General features: G+C 45.3%; 1 protein-coding gene across 29 annotated transcripts in view; it reads left to right on the forward strand.

Moving 5' to 3' along the window:
• LRRFIP1 (LRR binding FLII interacting protein 1) overlaps positions 1-19,494 on the forward strand; it is a 161,647-nt gene that overhangs the window by 90,497 nt on the left and 51,656 nt on the right. For 8 of the 29 annotated variants that reach the window (XM_070463736.1, XM_070463738.1, XM_070463740.1 and 5 more), the window contains exons 3-6: positions 3,756-3,773; positions 7,699-7,746; positions 9,277-9,321; positions 9,925-9,975. The exons of 5 other annotated variants lie outside the window; for them this stretch is intronic. In XM_070463736.1, coding sequence (XP_070319837.1) covers positions 3,756-3,773; positions 7,699-7,746; positions 9,277-9,321; positions 9,925-9,975 — 162 coding nt within the window. Of the gene's footprint in view, positions 1-3,755; positions 3,774-7,698; positions 7,747-9,276; positions 9,322-9,924; positions 9,976-13,055; positions 13,095-17,426; positions 17,487-19,494 lie in introns of all 29 variants that reach the window. 16 more of the 29 variants (XM_070463752.1, XM_070463728.1, XM_070463731.1 and 13 more) reach the window with 5 other exon arrangements.

Raw genomic sequence — 19,494 nt, forward strand, 5'->3', positions numbered from 1 at the left:
TCTTTTGAGTCAAGGGAAGTCCCCCTCTGTTCCATGTTAATTCTGCAGAGTGATCTCTTGCTGAACTCCTGCCCAGCAGTTGCAATACCTCGAGCTGCAAAACTGGAGCTGCTACCCAAAGATGGGAAATGCAGTCCGAGCCATTTGATCTCAGTATCGTTAAATGGGCTTTGGATGTCAGCAGGGGAGTGACCTTGTGGAGTCCCCCACCAGGCACAGCCCTGCCCCCAGCCCACCACGCTCCCGGGACAGAGGAGCCCTAGGACTTGAACAACCTGGCCCAGCTCCTGCGCAGCGTGGCCTGCCCTCGGGCGTCTGGTGACTGCTAAGGACCTCAGGCTTTGCAGAGAGAATTTGATTAAAACCTGGGAAATCTGATTAAAAAATGCCACAGTTTGCCTCCCTTGGTCAGACACACAAGTGCTGTTGGTTAATAGATGCCATTGGAATTTCAAAAAAATTTTTTTTAATTTTATTGAGGTATAGTTGATTTATAACATTGTATTCATTTCTGCTGTATGGCAAAGTGATTCGGTTTTACCTTTATATTCTTTTTTGTCTTTTTTTTCCCATAGTGATTTATCACAGGATCTGATAATAGTTCCCTATGGTATATAGTGGGACCTTGTTTATCCATTCTTTATGTAGCAGTTTGTACTGAAACTCTGTATTCTTACAGTAGAATGTACATGGTCATAGGGTGAAACTGTTTTGCTGTGATTCAGGTTCCGGGGAACATCTTTCAGGAAAGCAGTGTGCTGGCTGGGGAGTTCTTAGCGTTCAGCCCCTGACACTTTCAGGTGTGGGAACAGGTTTCCAGGGAGTGTGGGTCTCAGTGTGAGGACCCAGAGGAAAGCGGCCTTCACTGCCTGGAAGGTACCTTCAGTAAGCATCACCTTTTTCCACGGGCCCTGTGTGGGGCTCCTCTGCGGGACCCTTCTCCCTGCCCTGAGCTCGGGGACAGGCAGGGGGACTGCGAGGGCGCCTTCTCTGCTGAATGCAGGGTCAGACCACGTGCCTGGCGACCCCGCCCCACACTGAGAATTTTCTGGGTACAGAAGGACACCCTGAGTCGGGGGCCCTGTGTGTGTCAGGGAGGAAGCAGAGAAACTAACTCTGGTCAGCACAGTGAGTGTAGACACCGAGCAGAGAAGCTGCCGGTGGACAAAGGCAGGACGGGCAAGAAGGCTTTGTGGGCAGGGAGCTGGGTGGCGGAGGCTGGAGGGCGGACGGGGGGCCTGGCTCGGCCCGAGCTTTGTATCGACCTGTGAGCCCACGAGCGCTCACTCACACCAAGGACAGCTTCGTTCGCATAAATCCAGCGTCCTTGGGGCAGGAGAGCATTGCCATGGACTGTTTCTGTCTGCTTCCTCAACTAAGGGACTTGGAAGGTTTAAGATAAAACACATGGATGTGTATTAATAGTCAAAGCGGACTGGAGTGGCGCAGGGGGTCGGCAGGGACCTCCTGGAGCTCCCCGGCGTGTGGTGGTGCTGGGCCTGGGTGCCCTCACCATCTGGAACAGGGTCTCTCCGGGTCTTATTGACAGGTGAGGAAAGCAGGCCTTAATTAGACAGTTAATTAGACAGAAGCTGAGAAGGTGGCCGAGCCAAGATTCAAAGCTAGAACCGAAAAAGCTGCAGAGCCTGTAATCTTCACCCTCTGCCTCCAAAGCAGGCGTGTCATCACCGGTGAAAACAAAGGGCCTCGCCAGTGTGTTGACCTCGGGATTAACACCGGCAGGGCGCACGCTGGCGCTCACGTGGCATGGGAGTGCAAACACCCACATAATCCTCAGAGGTTCACAAGCGGAAGCGCACCTTGAGAAACCAGTTTTTTTCCTTGGTGCTGATTCGGGGCAAGTCTTAGGAACACAGAACAGGCCGTGGTGTCTGCCCGAGTGTTAGAGAGACACGGACAGCAGCTGTTGGTCTGGCTGATTCTTAACGTGACCCAACTCCAAGGCTGGGGGGGTATGCACAGTTGTGCCCATGCGTGTGCCCACAAGTGTGCGCATCTGGAGAGAGGAGGCAGACGGCTTTCAGGTTTGGGGCCGTGCTTTCAGGAGGGAGGATGGCATGCAGGCATACTCCTGGGTCTCCCCTTCGCATATCATATCTCTGGACCTGCCTATAATTAGATCCAGCCCCACAATCTGTGTTACACAATCTGACAGCCCGGCGCACTGGCATTTTAAGTTGTTGATGAAGTGGAAATGAATATGCTTTGGAAGACCCATGTTTAACCTGTCGCATTGGTATTTCGGTATAAAAGTTGAGAAACATGACCCCTCTTTCCTTCTGGTGGCCAGCCACCCCACCGCTGCTTCTGAGCAGGGCCAAGGCCTTCCGTGACACGGAGGTGGGCTTGGCAGCAGGCAGACAGAGCCTGTGAACGCCTGGAGAGCGGTGAGGTCCCTGAAGGCTCCTGAGAGCAGGAAGCTGACGACACCACTGGAGGGTGTCGGAGGTGGGTGGTGGCTGAAGCCATGCTGGTGCCTGGGCGCCTCCAAGGCCGGCATGGAGAATGAACACAGAGGAGAGCTGAGCCGAGTGTCCCAACCCCCCCCGCCCCCCCACCCCCTGCTGGTGCCGGAGGAGCGCGGATCTGTCATCAAGACCCAGCAGACCCGGAGGACACGGGGGCTGGGAGCAGGCTGCCGATCCATCCAGGTGGTGCAGGCAGCCCCAGCCTTACAACTGAATGGTTCGGAGGTTCTCTCTACCCCTGCGAATGCTGAGAACCGATGGCATGACTGTGCTTTGTGACTGTTTCAGAGAACTATGAGCTCCTTCTTAATGTATTTATTAGGGAGAATATGCAGATATTCTTTAGGAAATTTTTAACTCTGTCTGAGATCCTTTAACGAATGGGAAAAAAAAATTGTGGTATGATGACCAGGTGATCTGATGATCAGGGTGTGTCTCTTGTTACTGACCTGATCAACATTTCTGTTGGAGACAGAACGTTTAATGTAGTACAGGTGTTGGATATGTTGATCTCTGCTCACCTGTGTAGGACTAGAAGCATGGAGTCTGAAGTCTTATAGCTGTAGCAGTGCCTTGGACCATGCCTCAGCAGAAGTTTTGTTGGATGAATGAATAAATGAATGAATGAGTGATGGAATAGGCATCTCAGTCTTACCTAGGGATTACTACAAAATTAGGAGAAACCTCTAGAGCAAACTAGTATGTCCCGGTATGATAATCAGCGTTTCAAAATTTGTTTCCAAAAAAAAAAAATTTGTTTCAGTTTTATCCTCGTGATCCAATCTGTTTGGCTGAAGTTTTCCTGATTTGTATCTGCATGAATCAGAACATGAAAGAAATTTTCTTAACTCTTTGTGAATTTGACCAGCTGACTTTCCAGTTAAATTTCTGTATGTTTTTTGCTAAATTTTGATCATGGGAAAAGAAATTTTATATTGGGAATGAAGTTCTTTTTCCCATTAATGGTATTAGTTAACACAAAATTTTGCATTAGACTAAGAGCAGGATTATCATAGACTTGTGTGGACGTGCCTGTATTTCATCAACATATCTAAAATAGAATGTAAGATCTGTTATGAAACTACTGATTATTTCAGTGAGACTACAAGAGCATTTTTTGCATTTCCATTTTACCAGTTTTTGCTTTGTTTCAATATGGCTTTGATTCATATTTCTAGGTCCTTATAGAACCTTTCTTTCTGATTTTTCTACTTCTGTAATTGAATTTTGTATTTCTTTCCCGATTTCTTTTGCCCTTCTCTGAAGATCTATCAGGTTCAAAAGGTAGGCTCTTCCTTATTTATTTTCTGATTTGCATGTACTCTTTTTCCCTTGCCAAGGACCTAGTCACCTTTCAGAAATAATGCCTTTGATTGAGAACTCATTAAAGTTCTTACTGCTTCTTTTACTGTCATATTAGTGAATTTGGGTTAAGCACGAATGCTTAGGTGTTCACGTTAGCCCCCCATGAAAAGCAGCCATCAGCACACATTTCTGTGTACTGAATGCTTTTTCTATCTCCATTTTTCTCAAGAAATTGGAAAATTGTTTCTTTAAGAAAAAAATTAACTGTAAGACAAAATAAAATCACACTTCAGAGTTTGGAAAACCATTTAGAATCAGACATTTGAAAAGAAAGAGTATCCTTGCATGTAATTTTATTATTAATAGTAAGTGTTGAAAATTTCAGTACATATTATCATACATTGAAATTATTACATACTGATTTAAAACTGAGTAAAAAAAGAAAATGATGATATAACAATAAAACCCAGTAGTTTAAAACAACCTGCCTTTCATCCCTAATATTCAGAGTGCTAACACGCATCTCTTTTTCCTAGGGGTATTTTGTAAAGGCAGCTGAGGTTTAGAAATAAATGCACTGAGCTGTCCCGATACAGAAAAGAAAAACAACCAAGTCACTGACTCCTGATCCAACAATAATGAAGGAAGGCGTGAACGGTTCCCTGAGGATTTATAGAAAAGTGTTGATAGGAAGTCTTTCCCATAAATGAATTGGAATAGTTTCTTGTTTACAAACATATTTAGCTTATAGATAAAGAAGAGTTATATTTGTCTTTGAGAGCAACTAAGAAAATCAAAACAAGGTGACCTAATCTCATGGGTTAGAAAAAGCAAGCCCTTTAAACACTGTACATCAGTGCATTTAAAGTTCCAGAGGCTTCGGCCCCGGGTGCTGCTCTCTGGTTAGACCCCAACCTGGAGCCACTTCTGACTTCTTTAGAATCATAACCTTCTCTGGAGAGTCTAAATTGCCTCAAATAGCAATTCCCCAAATTTCCATTTGGTATTCTTCAATGAAAATGCCCATTCACCAGGATTTAGAGTTCAAAGAAGTGTACACCAGACAAACAAAATGAGTAACATCTCCATTTCCTTCTGCACACGTCTCCTCAGCCTTCACTAGCCCTCTGGGAGCCACCCGGCACTTTATAAGAATATTGAATGCAGTGTTAATTTTGAAAAAAATAAAATTGTTTCTGGATTCCTTTACCAGCTGCAGTTGCAAATTGCCTCCCCCCCGGCCCCCCTCACTCTGCATAAATATTATCCCCCAAAATGTCAAGAGACCAGTTAAGAAGGTGCCAGGATCTATTTGAACTTTGTTAGTTTTTGCAGAGTCCACTTGGAAATGTATACTGAGGCTAGAGTTCCAAACCACACATAGAGAATCCAGGTCAGAATTTCACAGGCTAAGGGCGAGGCTGGGAACTGTCACGGTAACCGACAGAATAGGACAGAGTCAGCTAAAACCTAGACAGGGACTCCTCTCTGGTCGTGTCGCCTTGACTCATTCCTATCTGATGCTGGATCAAGAATATCTCCTCCTCACTTCCAGGGATACGCCATTAGAACCTTGTCGGAGTGGTCATGTGTACACACAATGCAGGCTTCCCAGGGGGCCCTTAGTGGTCCACCTGCCAACGCAGGAGATGCGTTGGGCCCCTGGGTCGGGAAGATCCCCTGGACAAGGGCACAGCAGCCCACTCCAGTATCCTTGCCTGGAGAATCCCATGGCCAGCGGAGCCTGGTGGGCTGCAGTCCATGGGGCCACACAGCGTGGGACACCACTGAGCGGCTTAGCACAGCACACACACCCAGTACAACTAAAGGGACCTCAGGGAGCCCTCCACGGAAAAGCAGATGTCCATTATTATAAGACAGATGTGTCGGAGGGAAGGGAAGTCTTTCCTCGTCCCTGAGACCCGGGACGCAGGAGAAGGAGGCAGGAAGGTTCGGGGCCCGCCCGGCGGCTGTCTGCATCACAGTTTCTCTTGTGTTGAATCAAAGCTGTTTCTGAAAGTCAGCTCTCGTGTGCCCGTCTGGCTTTTGCTCCCCTCTGCACGGCTCACCATCTCCTCTCACAGCCTGCGTGTGCAGTGTTGTGCACTCTCTAGGGTTTGCTGTCCCGCACCTGCTACTAACACCAGGATGGCTCCTTAACCGTGCTTTTCCAGGGGTGTCCTCTCCCCACGGATGGCTTGGAAACATAGCTAGAGTTACTGCAGCTATTTATAAGGCCACCTGTGAACTCGATGTAAGGTTTTAAATACTGGTTCTTATTTTTGTCCTAAAAAGAGCAACAGGTAGAATGCAGTATTTGACATAGGTATAGAATTGGCCAAAAAGGAAAAGACAGAAATAGAAAAATGGATAACGCAGACTTCTTTTGGAATTTACTTTTTGTCGGTTTCTGTAGCCCCATTCCTTTTTAAAAGCCACAATTTCTATCTTTGTAATCAAGGCATGAGATAAAGGAAGGTTGATGGCGTCAATCTTTTCATACCTGGAGTTTGACAGTGAAAGTGGGGCTAGCATGAATTGAATGCAAAATAGCTTTAAGCTGTTGTGTTTAACTTACACTGATGTTCAAACAGGACTGTGGGAAGTATTTACTTTTATTTCCTTTCTCAATTTGTAGTCTAAGGTAAGGAACTTACAGAAAAGTGTTTGGCTCATGTGCTTTAGCTGCTCAGGTTCTATATTGGTTGAATTTTTAAAGCACTGGTAAGTTCTCTCCTAATTTTCTTCAAACTTTCTACTTACCACCATTTCTAAGAGAAAGGGGCGAGCCCATTGAAGAGCCATATGTTTTAAATCTGGCCGACTTTCAAAATAAACAGAAACTAAACCAAATATAACAGCAGCAGCCTGTTTGGGTCATTGTAAAACAATTTCAAGTGTTGTCGTGCACTTCTCAGATGCAGTTTTCTCCCTCTGATTTTAAGTTTTTCGTGTGCAAAAGGAAAATCATATCTGTGTTATATGATACGGAGGTTTAGATGATGGTTTCTTGGTTTTCTTATTGGAAATGGAGGGAAAAGTGAGGAGAAGAGCAAAGCCCCTTTATTTAAGACTCCACCGGGGTTCCCACCTAAATAGGAATTGCTGTATTTTGGTGACAGCAGTAGCCATCCTGCATCTGCTTCTGTAATTCTAACTTGGGCAGTTGCAGTTTAGACAGACAAGGTGAAAGCATGGAGATATTGGCTAAAGAAAAACCCAAACTTTTTTCTTTTTCCCCCTGTACCAAGACCTCTTCTGCAGCAGGCTGCATGGCCATCTTGCCATCAGCGGCATATTATAAAGGCGTCCACAGCCCAGAAATTCTTAAGGGACTAAATTTAGCATAGATATCAGATGGCTGGAGCAAGTGTATCAGAAATCTAGGAAGCAGGACATCGTTTCTGCCCCTTTCCTTTGGTTTTCTCATCCCTGTTGTAGCAACACAGAAATGGCTCTCTGGTTTGGCTTCTCTTAAACAGGGGTCGAAAGGAGTCGGACACGACTGAGCCACTGAGCGCACGTGTGCACACACGCACGCACACACAGTGTTTTATTGCTGCAGTACATTTTCTCTGAAGGCACAACCAGCTTGACAACGGGGCTTGACATACTGCCGGGCTGTTTAAATTCCTGGTCTCTGCAGAGGCCTCCCCCTCGCCCCAGCAATGCTTTGTCCTGGCCTGTCTTGCCTGGGTGGGGAGGGTCATCTTCACGGGCTCACAGGTGGCGTGCGGGGGTCTGCAGCCTCCTGCAGAGCCCCGCCTGTTCTTCCCCGCTTTGCCTCGGCATGTTCCCTTGACCCTGGGGCTTGGGCAGCAGCTTGGGAAATGCATGTTGGAACAGTGTCCTATGCAGACCGTGTGTCACTTCTTGCCTCATCTTCTTTCCCTTCTGTCTACAGAAATACTATGGGCTGGATACAAAATGGGGCGACATCGAGCAGTGGATGGTAGGCCTCAAATATGATTTTTCAAAGCTTGGAACAGTTTGTGATTTCATTCTCCCACAGTGTAATTGCATAGCTAGATCCCGGGTGCCCCTAATTTAATACTGAGCGGCTGCCTTCCGGGGATGTTTGCATCTGGTCTGCTTGTTTACAGCCCCCGTGCAGGCTGCTTAGAAACGGTCCCGGCGAGGCGGCTGGCTCCTGGGGCCTCCAGGCTAACGTGGGGGGGGGGGGGTCTCCAGCCCCGCCACCTCCCCCGTTTCCTCTCAGCAGGATCCCCACTGGGGACACTCAGGCTGGGCCAGAGCCCCCCCAGTGTGAGAACCTTCCCGTGACCGTCCCGTCTAGCCAGGTTTAGCCGGAACCCAAAGGACGCGCTGTGTGGCCTCCACTCCCGATTGCAGTCAGCTGCCCTGTCACTCTCCTTCCGACCTTTATCCATCACTGCTGGGCCCTGCTCACCTCGAGCACTGTCCCTGAGAAACCACAGCTCGTGGGGGAGAAAATGCCTCTACCTTCTCACCCTGTTTCCTGGCTCAGCTCGTTCTTCCTTCGTCACTTAAGAGCTGGCCCACCCCTCATGATACGTCCTTGCAAGCCTCTCGGGCGGAGATGTTGCCCCACAGCGGGAGACTCTGGAAGCGGGGTGGGTTCTGAGAGCCGTCCGCTGGTCATCAGTTCACCCCCGAGTGCCCCCACCTCTCCTGTCCTTGCTTGCTGGCCTCACAGACATCATCGCATCCTTCCACCATTTGAGAACCAGGCCAGTATGCAGCTGTCCTATTAAATGTCCCTGATACAGAAAATGATCTAAGGAAATAGAAAATTACCTACATCTTAGAGATCTGTGTATAGTATAAAACAGTTGTTGAAATACAAAGAGCACACAATTCCTCTATTTAAACAATTAACTTCAATCTCTGTTATGTGTAAACCATCATTTTAAGCTTATGTGGCGTAGGTATAAATTTACCAAATCTTAAGACACAGTTAAAAGATGTGTCATGTTTTATATACCACTGAGAAGGAAAATGCTAATTATAATTGTGAGCAGCTTTGATTATATGTCCCGGCTTCAGAGAAGTCCAAATGCAAAGTGAAGCATCTTAGGATGCACAAAATGTAGTGGATAGGGTGGCATCCATGTTGGATCTCTTACAGAAATGGTTTCTTCTCTGATTCCTGAACAGAAGTGAGTAGGTTTTGAATGTCAGAAGTAGGTTGATTTAAATGCACCAGATTCGATTAGAAAAAGAAAAAAGAAGTAAGAGCCTGCTTTTCACCAAACACATGCTTGTTTTTAAAGCCAGAATGAAACATCCCAATGATTTGTGTGCTTAAGTTCCTCCCTCCACCCCCACCCGCTTTAGAAGAAGACATTTTCCCCCAGTGGTTTAATTGAAGCCTTTAAGCAAAGTAAATATTTGTTGACATTTATATCAGAAACACTGTATTGAGACGCGGTTGGACTGTCTTAAGGCTTCTCCTGTCCGCCTCTAACCTTTTTGTGCTGTCTCTTCATTGCTTTGGTAGGAAGACAGTGAGCGCTATTCTCACAGATCCAGAAGAAACACGTCGGTTAGTACTGTCTTCCTTCGTTCCCTCGGCGTTTCCACTGGAGTCTGCTGGGCCGTCCTAGTGGCTGGAATAACATTCATTATCTCTCTATCCGCCCACCTATCTATAAGTATATATATCTGTCTACAGATCTGTGTCTATATCTGTATCTAAGAAATTAACACTGATACAATTACCTGTACAAAGACTGTAAACTCAGCTTTTAGCATTTTGACTTGACTTTGTTGAGAGGAGACTTTGAAAATTTCCTCAGTATTTATGAGTGTTTTAATGAGTATTAATATGTTCATTACAGTTTTAGTGCTTTCTTTCCTGTTGAATACCCATAAATAATTTGCAGTCATATGCATTAAGCTATATAATTGTACATAACCAGCGAAGTGAACACCACCACTTTAATGAAGTTAATGTAAAGCCATGTTATCCAGAAACAGTCCTGTGATACTGTGCACAAACAGAGCCCTTTTGGTGAACGCCCAGGTTCTCAGAGGGGCCTGATCTGCCCCCAGCTGTGTGTCAGGTCGGCCACTTTCCTCTGAGAGCTGGGCATGTCATGTTTGTTACCTTATCTCCTCATGGTTGTTTTCACTTTTCTTTCACTAGGCGTCTGATGAAGATGAGCGCATGTCAGTGGGTAGCCGCGGAAGTCTGAGGGTCAGTAACTGGGATGGCTGGGTTTGCATGGTACTGTCTGCGTCTGTGGTCCTTGCCCTCCCACCCCTGTGTTCAAAGTCCTCTTTCATTGTCAAGATGCTTATTTAAAATCTCTCCAACGGCGGGATGTTTCTTTGTGATGCAGAGAGTTGATCGACGTGCATAAGCATTTTTGTTGTGTCTTTCTCCCAAAAGTGGAAGTCATCATTTTTTCATGCTGGGTCCACATCGCCAAACTGCCCCATTTAGATTAGGTCGTCTCATTGCTAGTATGATGAGAGGAGCAGAAGACACATTCTGTCCTTATGAAAGTGCAGGCTCCCATCCAATTGGAATCTCAGTGAAGTAACTACAAGTTAAAGCAACTTATGCAGTGAGGCTTTGCGTGGCTCCTTGAAAGCTGCTGTGGGCTGCCTGGTGAAAAGTCGGGGCACATTTAATCTATCCAGCACGGGGCCTTCAGCAGCCTTGCCTTTCATCAACTGTAATGAAATCTCCTCATCATGGACAGCCTGATGGTTGATAAACACAAATACACATCCTTCCTTAAACATTCCAAAAATCTTAATTATACTTGAAAACATGGTGTGCTTTGGGAAGTTAAGTAGAGAAAATGTGTTTGGCTTATTGGTTCTTTAACTCAACGAGTTAAACTCAACATGTCAGTGTCATTTATTGTTCAGTCACTCATTCGTGCCCGACTCTTTGCAAACCCACGGTCTGCAGCACGCAAGGCTTCCCTGTCCTTCACCATCTCCCGGAATTTTCTCCAACATGGAATCAGTGTCATTTGCCACTGGGTTAAATCTGCATCTCCCTGGTAATAATTCAGTCTCAACACAGCCTCTCATTTTACTGAAGGACTGTAAGGAGCAGAAGGCTCGATTTTAATCACTCTGATGACTTAAGTTGTGATATCACGCCTAACCTTCTTATATTTGCACTAAATGTGTGTTTAATTTGGCTGTTTGTAACAGAAAACTACAAAGGTGATAGCAGTTGGCTTTTCTTATCCCCAAGTTCTGCATGACCCAGCCAACCACAGATTAAAAATAGCCAAGGAGAAAAATTTCCAGAAAGTTAACAAAAAAGCTAAGCTTGAATTTGCTGCACTGGCAACTATTTGCATAGCATTTGACATTGTGATTACAACTATTCACATAACAGAGTCAGACATGACTTTGTGACTTTGTGTCTGAACGACAACATGGCATTTACATTGTATTCAGTGTTGTAGGGACTCTAGAGATGACTGAATGTGTGCAGGAGGGTGTGCATGGGTTCTATGCAAAAACTAGGCAATTTTGAATTAGGAGCTGGAGCATGTGCAGATTCTGGCGTCTGTGGGGGTCCTGGAACCGACCCCCCAACAGATACTGAAGGACGGCTGTGCCTTGTTGCTCTGGTATAAGCAGCGGGTCATTGTGCTTGAAGTGCCAAAAGCAGATACGTGGTGATCTCGCCAGAAAGTTACAGTTTAAAGGTGAAGTCAAAGAGCTTCCTTTCTGTTTGAAACCTTCTCCTTAGCCACCTCCTTATAAATTCCTCCTCTGTGCTATGACATGATTCATGCAAGAGGAAGTAAGATTCATGTAACCCAAACAGTATCCGTGCAAAACTCAGTCTATAGAATCTGCAGACAAGGGACAGAAAGTACAGCTGTTGAGCAGACCCCGGAGAAGATAAGGTCCTTAAAACCAAGTGAAGAGGATACTTTCTCAAGGAGGAGGGGGCTGATCATGTGAGCACAGGACTCACATGGCCGTTAGCCTCCACACCACGAGGAGGTCCACAAGGGAGCTTTTGATGGAAATAGAGCAAAACCTGATTGTTTGGGGGCCCAGATCTCTCTATCAAAACAGCATTTTCCATCTGTGATACTCCTTGAACTTGTATTCAAGATTTTTTATATACTTGCATTTTTCTGGGAAAATAATCAGTTCACTTTAAGATTCTTGGAGGGTTTCCTGACCCCCTTAAAACTGTTGTACTATTAGTTAATGTTTGGCTGTTTACAGCATTTATTTCATTTTTGAGGATTTTAACCAGAAATGAGCTAAGTTTTTATGCTGGACACCTTTCTCTGCCAAGATATCAAGTGTGTTTGTTTTAGGATATGAAGTTTTAGAGGACCTCCACAGTTCGGACGCTGAGTAAGAGAGGGGAGAAAGTGGAAAGTTGGTGGTGGGTGGTATTTGTCGTTAGCCGGAGGGTGTGTTCCTTGATGCTTTCCCATGATGCTCTTGATCTGAAGGAATAGCTTAAAGATTTTAAAGATGAAAACCGCAGACCTTGAGAACCTGGATCCTGGGAATGAGAGTCAAACCTTCTAATCTTTATCCATATAGAAAAAGCCCAGAGCAATTGAGGAGGCCACTCGGGGCCAAGGCTCTGTGACCACATCACCTCTCCATCCCCTCGGGCCCAGAAGCTCTGGTCTCGCCAGGTTGGTGGGAGAGCAAGGCTCCCCAACGCCCCCTGAGGGCGGTTCATCTCAGTCCATCTCTGGGTAGGACCAATTTCTACTGTTTTACATATCTTAATGTTTGAAAATCTTTATAGTTTGCAAAGTTCAAAAACCATATCTTTTATCTCCTGAATTTCTCAAAACACAGGCCATCTTCATTCCATTCCCAGTGATGATAAGCCGTTGAAAATGGAAGAAATTCTTTTTCTAGTGTTTGTATGGACAGCCTCAGAAAATCTAGATTTAGATATCATAAATCTAAGTTTTCTTTATTTAAAAGTTGATAGTGATGCATCTGTGGACCTTCTGTCTAGTGTAAATGGAATGCACTAGGTAGGGGAGGAAATAGGATTGTTCAGAATGCTTCAGATTTCACGAGTTATAGCAGCATCTGCCGTGGAAGTCTTATTTAACATTAATGGCTTTTATGTAGCTGCCATGCTATTGTAATTGTGTTTGTAATTCAGATGAGATCCTAGAAGTCATGAAGAAAATTGATTTTAAGATTTTCAAGATTGCTTGCCTTATGTTTCCGTTATATTGTACTTCACTTTTTACCTGATTTGGGGCAACTCTCTTCTGTTGTTTTTCTCTTCCATCCTTCCTCCGACAGTCGCAGCCTGACTTGGAGTACGGGGGTCCCTACGCCTGGGTGAGATGTGCTCTGATCCTAATAGTGTTGCCTGGCAGACAATAACCTGTGGTGTGTCCACTAATATTGCGGGTGTTTGTCTAAAAAGCCAAGTTCATCTTTGTGCGAAGAGACACACATGCCCCCCTCCAGCCCTTTCCTGGAGACTGAGGCCAGCGGGCAGACACCGCCACTGGTGTGCCCACAGCTATTCTTCCCAGAGCCTCCCTGCAGCTCTGACCCTCCACCTGTCCACAGTCCCGGTGTGGGTATTTGACCATCTCCTTCACCAGGCAGCCTGCAAGCACCACTGTTTGCCAGGCTCTGGGGTAGCAGCCTTGGGCACCAGATGGAAGAGATGGGGTCTCCTTGCAGGAAAACTCAAATAAGATCAAGAATTCCCAAGCCTCTACATTTCCTGTAACAGATTAAATTTAAAGTCATTTTATCTAATGAAAAATCTATTATTTCCTAATCTGTATCTTTTCAAATTAAATGTCCCAGATGGCTCTTTGGCCAGAAAGTGCTCTTTGAGAAAGACCCCAAATTCAGTAACAAAAACGAAGCCTTTAACTTCAGCATTTCTCTTTTGACATCTGTCTAGAAGAGTTTCTGCAGCTTATGTGTTCTTTAAACTTATAAATTTAAATTACACTCCAAGGTAGAAAAATGTAATCTCACCAGCATTAATCACACTCAGCATTAAAGTGACTCAGCACTGAAATTATATCGGATCATACACTTCTCTGCTTGAAGGATTTTTTCCAAAAAGATTTTGTGCTTCATTCATTCCATTGTGCTGAAAAATTATTCAGCAAACTCCCGTTTTTAAAATACATGTTTACCCTTAAGATGATAATTAACAGGGCACAGAAACAGCTCATCTGCTCAGACATTTGTCCCCAGAGCCACCCCGTGGGGCTGCTGTTCTCCACTCAAAACTCAGTTGAGTGTGTTGAGTGCCCTTCAAAGCCTTTATTTTGCCTTTCTTTTTTTGTTTCCCGTCCCTGGTGCCCTCGAAGGTGCCCTGTCTTCTGACCTAGTAGAAACAGATGGTCAAGAATCCGCCTGGAACGCAGGCGACCCTGGTTCAATCCTTGGGTTGAGAAGATCCCCTGGAGGAGGGACTGGCTACCCAGTCCAATATTTCTTTGCCTGGGAAATCCCATGGACACAGGAGCCTGGCGGGCTACAGTCCATGTGATCACAAAGAGTCAAACATGAATGAGCACATAAACACACACATACAATAATTTTTTTAAAAAAACCTATCTAATAACTGTTGCCTTTTGCATGGTCATGTGTGAAATTGGTTGATGCTTTAACAGCACTGCGTGTTATTAGATGACTAATTAGAAGTTACCATTAGATTCATTGGTTTTGATGGGGCATCTCTTTTTGTGTCTTGCTCATCCTTTTCCAGAAAATGCTGGTTGGTAAATGTCTCTTTCCTCTGTTGTCTCTTAAGAGCAGTGCTTCTCAATGTTACTGTATGAAAGATTCACCTGGAGAGCTTGTTAAGATGCATATTCCCAGGCCTCTGGGGATTCCGATGTTTTAGGGGTGACCAGGATGCAGGGGGTCTGTGCAGTGAAGAGTGCTGAAAAAAATTTCTATAGAGCAAAGCTAGATGAACATCAGAGACCTGATGAAGGTGATATGCCTCCTTTGGACTTTTTGTTCTAATGTCATGATAGTTAAGTTTCAACTCTCCTTATTATCCTCTTATGCCACTAAAAATGGTTCCACCGACCTGAATTCAACACAGAAAAACTACCCAAGAGGAGAAAGTTGGTGTGTTCGCTAAGAATGTCAGAGAGATTCTCACTCTAGAGATGCTGTCAGTGAGATCTCTGGGTTGAGGATATGTTGTAGGAATACATCCTCTGTGACAGAATTTCATTACAACAGAGAAGTGTGGATATTCCACAAAGCCTTCAAAAGAAGGTTTTTTTCCCGCATTTTCATGGAAGGCCAGAATAGACAGGGACAACTGAAGGAGTACCTTTGCCCTCCCAGGCCCCACCTGCCCTCTGCTTCATGCTGCAGGCTAAATTGGAGAGAGAAAAGAGGAAAGGAAAAATTCATCTAAAGCAGTATGTATGTTGTAAGCAATAATGGACAGCCAGAGGGTTTATGTATGCAGTACTTTTTCTTCCTTATTTATTACTAAAGTAAAAGTCACCTAAAATTTATTGATGTTAGCCTTCAATATTATATTAATTTTTTTCCAGAAACTAGTTTCTAAACAGATATCAAAGGAATAAGATTGAGATCTGCAATGTAAAGTCCTTGACATTTAAGATTATTTCAAATAATCTCATCAGTCAAGAGAAAAAAAGGAAGGTAGACTGAATAAAATGTCTGCCGACCTCTAAAGATTTTTTATTATCAGATTTATTTCAGAAATGTTTTAATGTACTCATAGTTTTAAATTTTACTTTTGAAGGATTTCTACATACTCCTTTTCATTTGGAAACCTCATATTGACTTGCTTTTGAGTTGTAACACAAGTAAATACATAATTTTTTTTTTTTATTTTGTTTTTTGTAATTTTATAGTTAAGGTTTCCTGAACATGGATTTATAATATCTGGAAATCCGTGTATTTATGTTCATCAACAGCACAGCTGCATAGAATGTCTGCCTACCTGCACCCTTCCAACAGGGAGACATGCCCTGGTCTTCCCATCACAGCTGCATAGAATGTCTGCCTACCTGCACCCTTCCAACAGGGAGGCATGCCCTGGTCCTCCCATCACAGCTGCATAGAATGTCTGCCTACCTGCACCCTTCTAACAGGGAGGCATGCCCTGGTCTTCCCATCACAGCTGCATAGAATGTCTGCCTACCTGCACCCTTCTAACAGGGAGGCATGCCCTGGTCTTCCCATCACAGCTGCATAGAATGTCTGCCTACCCACACCCTTCCAACAGGGAGACATGCCCTGGTCTTCCCATCACAGCTGCATAGAATGTCTGCCTACCTGCACCCTTCTAACAGGGAGGCATGCCCTGGTCCTCCCATCACAGCTGCATAGAATGTCTGCCTACCCGCACCCTTCCAACAGGGAGGCATGCCCTGGTCTTCCCATCACAGCTGCATAGAATGTCTGCCTACCCGCACCCTTCCAACAGGGAGGCATGCCCTGGTCTTCCCATCACAGCTGCATAGAACGTCTGCCTACCTGCACCCTTCCAACAGGGAGGCATGCCCTGGTCTTCCCATCACAGCTGCATAGAACGTCTGCCTACCTGCACTCTTCTAACAGGGAGACATGCCCTGGTCCTCCCTGTGTGCTGGGGCTCACCCATCTGGTCAGCACGTCCTTCACAGTCAGCCATGATCTAGGCACTCACTTTAATCAGATTTAATCCTCACAAGGGCCTTGTAGAGTATTTATTACACCACACGTTTTCACAGCCACAGCGGTGGAAGTTCCAGTGGATGAAGTAACTTGCTTAAGGTCACGTGACAGAGCTGCTGCTTGGCGTCTGGATTCACGTGTGCCCCCCCCTCCCCGCATCTCCTTCCGGTTTTCGCCGTTGCACCTCCTTTTTCCGACTTGAGTGCTGGCTGTGCCCCTGACACCTGACCGCTGTCATCTTGAAGCAGCAGGCATCCTTATAGGTGGATGAGAGCAGCTATAGAATCCCGAGCAAACCTTGACGAGGCCTTGGGAGGACAGGGAGACAGACACACTCTTAATCATTCTCTCTTTTTTTCCTGGAGAACAAATTATGAAATACATCCTCAGATTTCACTTTGAAAAAGTAGGAAGGCTGGATGAATGAAACCCTAATATAGATTAGTTTTTCCATGATGAACATTTGCATTTAATTACGAATTGAGTAGACCACTCTCTTTGAGTCTTCTGAGCACAGCTTCATAATGAGCCGCAGTTTTAAGGGTATCATGCCAAAGCAAGAGCTGAAAACTAGTTGACTCAGACGGAGGTGTCAGCCGTCTTGGCTGGCATTCCGGCTTCTCGAAGGCTGGGATCCCCGCAGTACCCCCACAAAACTGGAACGCGAGTGCGTCCCGCCGGTGCGCCTCAGTCCACCAAGACGTGGCATTGCTTCCCATCCCTGAGTGAGTGCCCTGTAGTCTCCACTGACCCTAAGAGGACAGCTCTGACTCCCGAACAGGGCTGGCGTCTCCTGAGCCGCAGAGGAGCCGCTCGGAAGCGTGGAGCCGGTGGGCAGCCTGCTGGGCCCCGGGCTCTGCTGGGCGTGCCCATCCGCTCCACTCCAGAAACTCAGTCTGCACCGGGCTAACTCTTCCTCGCCAATCTGTCCCTGTCTCTTCCTTTGTGTACTGATGCCAGCTTCTCTCCTTTTCTTCCTTGACACAGACAAATGGGTATGATGGAGACTTATATGGATCACAGTCCCTGAGTAGAAGATCTGGCAGGGTTCGTATAGTAAACGTGCATGACACAAGACTCAAACAGGTTGCTGCAAAGCTTTTTTTAAAAGACTGCTAATAGCTTCTTTGGTTCTTTTCTGTGTTACACTAGTTCCCTTTTTTTGTGTGTGCGCATGACAGAATGAAAGCTAATGTTTTGCAACTGATTACCAGTCTTAGACTGTTTGTCTTCTAACATTCTAAATGTTAGTTTAAGAGATCAATGTTGAAAGGAATCTCTTAGGTACTAAAAGGTCGATTAAATATTAGCTCTCTCTTTATTTTATTGCCCTGGGTGTATGTGTATAATGTGCATATGAATATATTCAGCTCTCGAATACACTTAAATTCGACATTTTCACAATTCTCCACGTTGATCCTTTGTAACTTCAAAGACACAAGTACTAGAGCCTGTGTTTTGCTAAACACTGATGCTTGCAGTGCTCACAGCTCTGGGGTGGGAAGCAGGAGAGAAGCAGAGAAAGGCTGTACGTGGAGAGAGAGAAGAAAGGAAACGAGCAGAGCAGGCAGAAAGAAGTGGGGGAGGCCTTAGGATTTGTCACGGAGGTCGTTGGGGATCTCAGGTGGTTAAATTGGGCACATTTGAATTTAGTTTTCCTGACCTGCTGCACATCTCTTATACATTATCTAAAATCTTCCTGTTTTTCTTGACTTCATTAATTTTCTTGTTCAGTTCAGTTCAGTCATTCAATCATGTCCGACTCTTTGCGACCCCATGAACCACAGCACGCCAGGCCTCCCTGTCCATCACCAACTCCCGGAGTTTACTCAAACTCATGTCCATTGAGTCAGTGATGCCATCCAACCATCTCATCCTCTGTTGTCCCCTTCTCCTCCTGCCCTCAATCTTTCCCAGCATCAGAGTCTTTTCAAATGAGTCAGCTCTTCACATCAGGTGACCAAAGTATTGGAGTTTCAGCTTCAACATCAGTCCTTCCAATGAACACTCAGGATTGATCTCCTTTAGGATGGACTGGTTGGATCTCCTTGCAGTCCAAGGGACTTTTTCGGCTTCCCAGGTGACACTAGTGGTAAAGAACCCACCTGCCAATACAGGAGACATAAGAGACTCGGGTTCAATCCCTGGGTCAGGAAGACCCCCTGGAGGAGGGCATGGCAACCCACTTCAGTATTCTTGCCTGGAGAATCCTATGGACAGAGGAGCCTGGTGGGCTACGGTCCATAGGATCACAAAGAATCGGACACGACTAAAGTGAATTAACAACAATAAATTTTACTAGTTGTGTAAAATAGTATTTCTTTTCATTTATCTTAGTTATATTTTATTAAGAAATATTATATATACTTTTTAAAATCATATTTTCAGGTTCCAAAGGGGTAACTCAGCACCCTCTTAGCTTTCTGAAACTAGTTGATCAGGTTTTACTGCCTGCCTCCTCCCTATTAAGGATTGCATACATTTCTGTCTCATCTAAGTTTTTCCCATTCCAAGCTAAAGGATCCTCCCACTTTAAAGGCTCTGTCTTCCTGTTTATGTTGCTTTTTGCACTGACAGCCTTGGACTGTCTCGAGCTCTGTTTTCCTTTTAGGTGATACAGCACTCAAGGGACAGAAGCAGGTTGCAGCCCTTCTGTTTTCGTGGGATGTTGACAATTTTGCTTCCTGTGCTCAGCGTCCCTGCAGGCTGTCTAGGGCGGACATCACAGGATGAGAACTCTGACGGCCCTGACTGCTTGTTGGGGTTAAACTGACTAGTCAGTAACTTACCACCCTAGAGGCGTTATTCCACTGTGTTGATCACAAAGATTCATAGTTTAGAGTTGGAAGTTACTTTAGAAGTTTCTTAGTCCAACTTCCACCCAGTATCACAGTCTTCTCTAGAGCGTTCCAAACGTGTAGTTGGCAGCATGTTTGTGATGCCCAGGTGGCATCAAGCTCTATATTATATATATCCACACATTTTAATCTTTGATTTTTATATTGAAACAATAAAGGTGCGCCTTGTGCTTTCATGATTAAGTTAAGTAATGCCT

The sequence above is a fragment of the Odocoileus virginianus genome, unplaced genomic scaffold (assembly GCF_023699985.2).
Source record: "Odocoileus virginianus isolate 20LAN1187 ecotype Illinois unplaced genomic scaffold, Ovbor_1.2 Unplaced_Contig_5, whole genome shotgun sequence".
Classification (NCBI taxonomy): domain Eukaryota; kingdom Metazoa; phylum Chordata; class Mammalia; order Artiodactyla; family Cervidae; genus Odocoileus; species Odocoileus virginianus.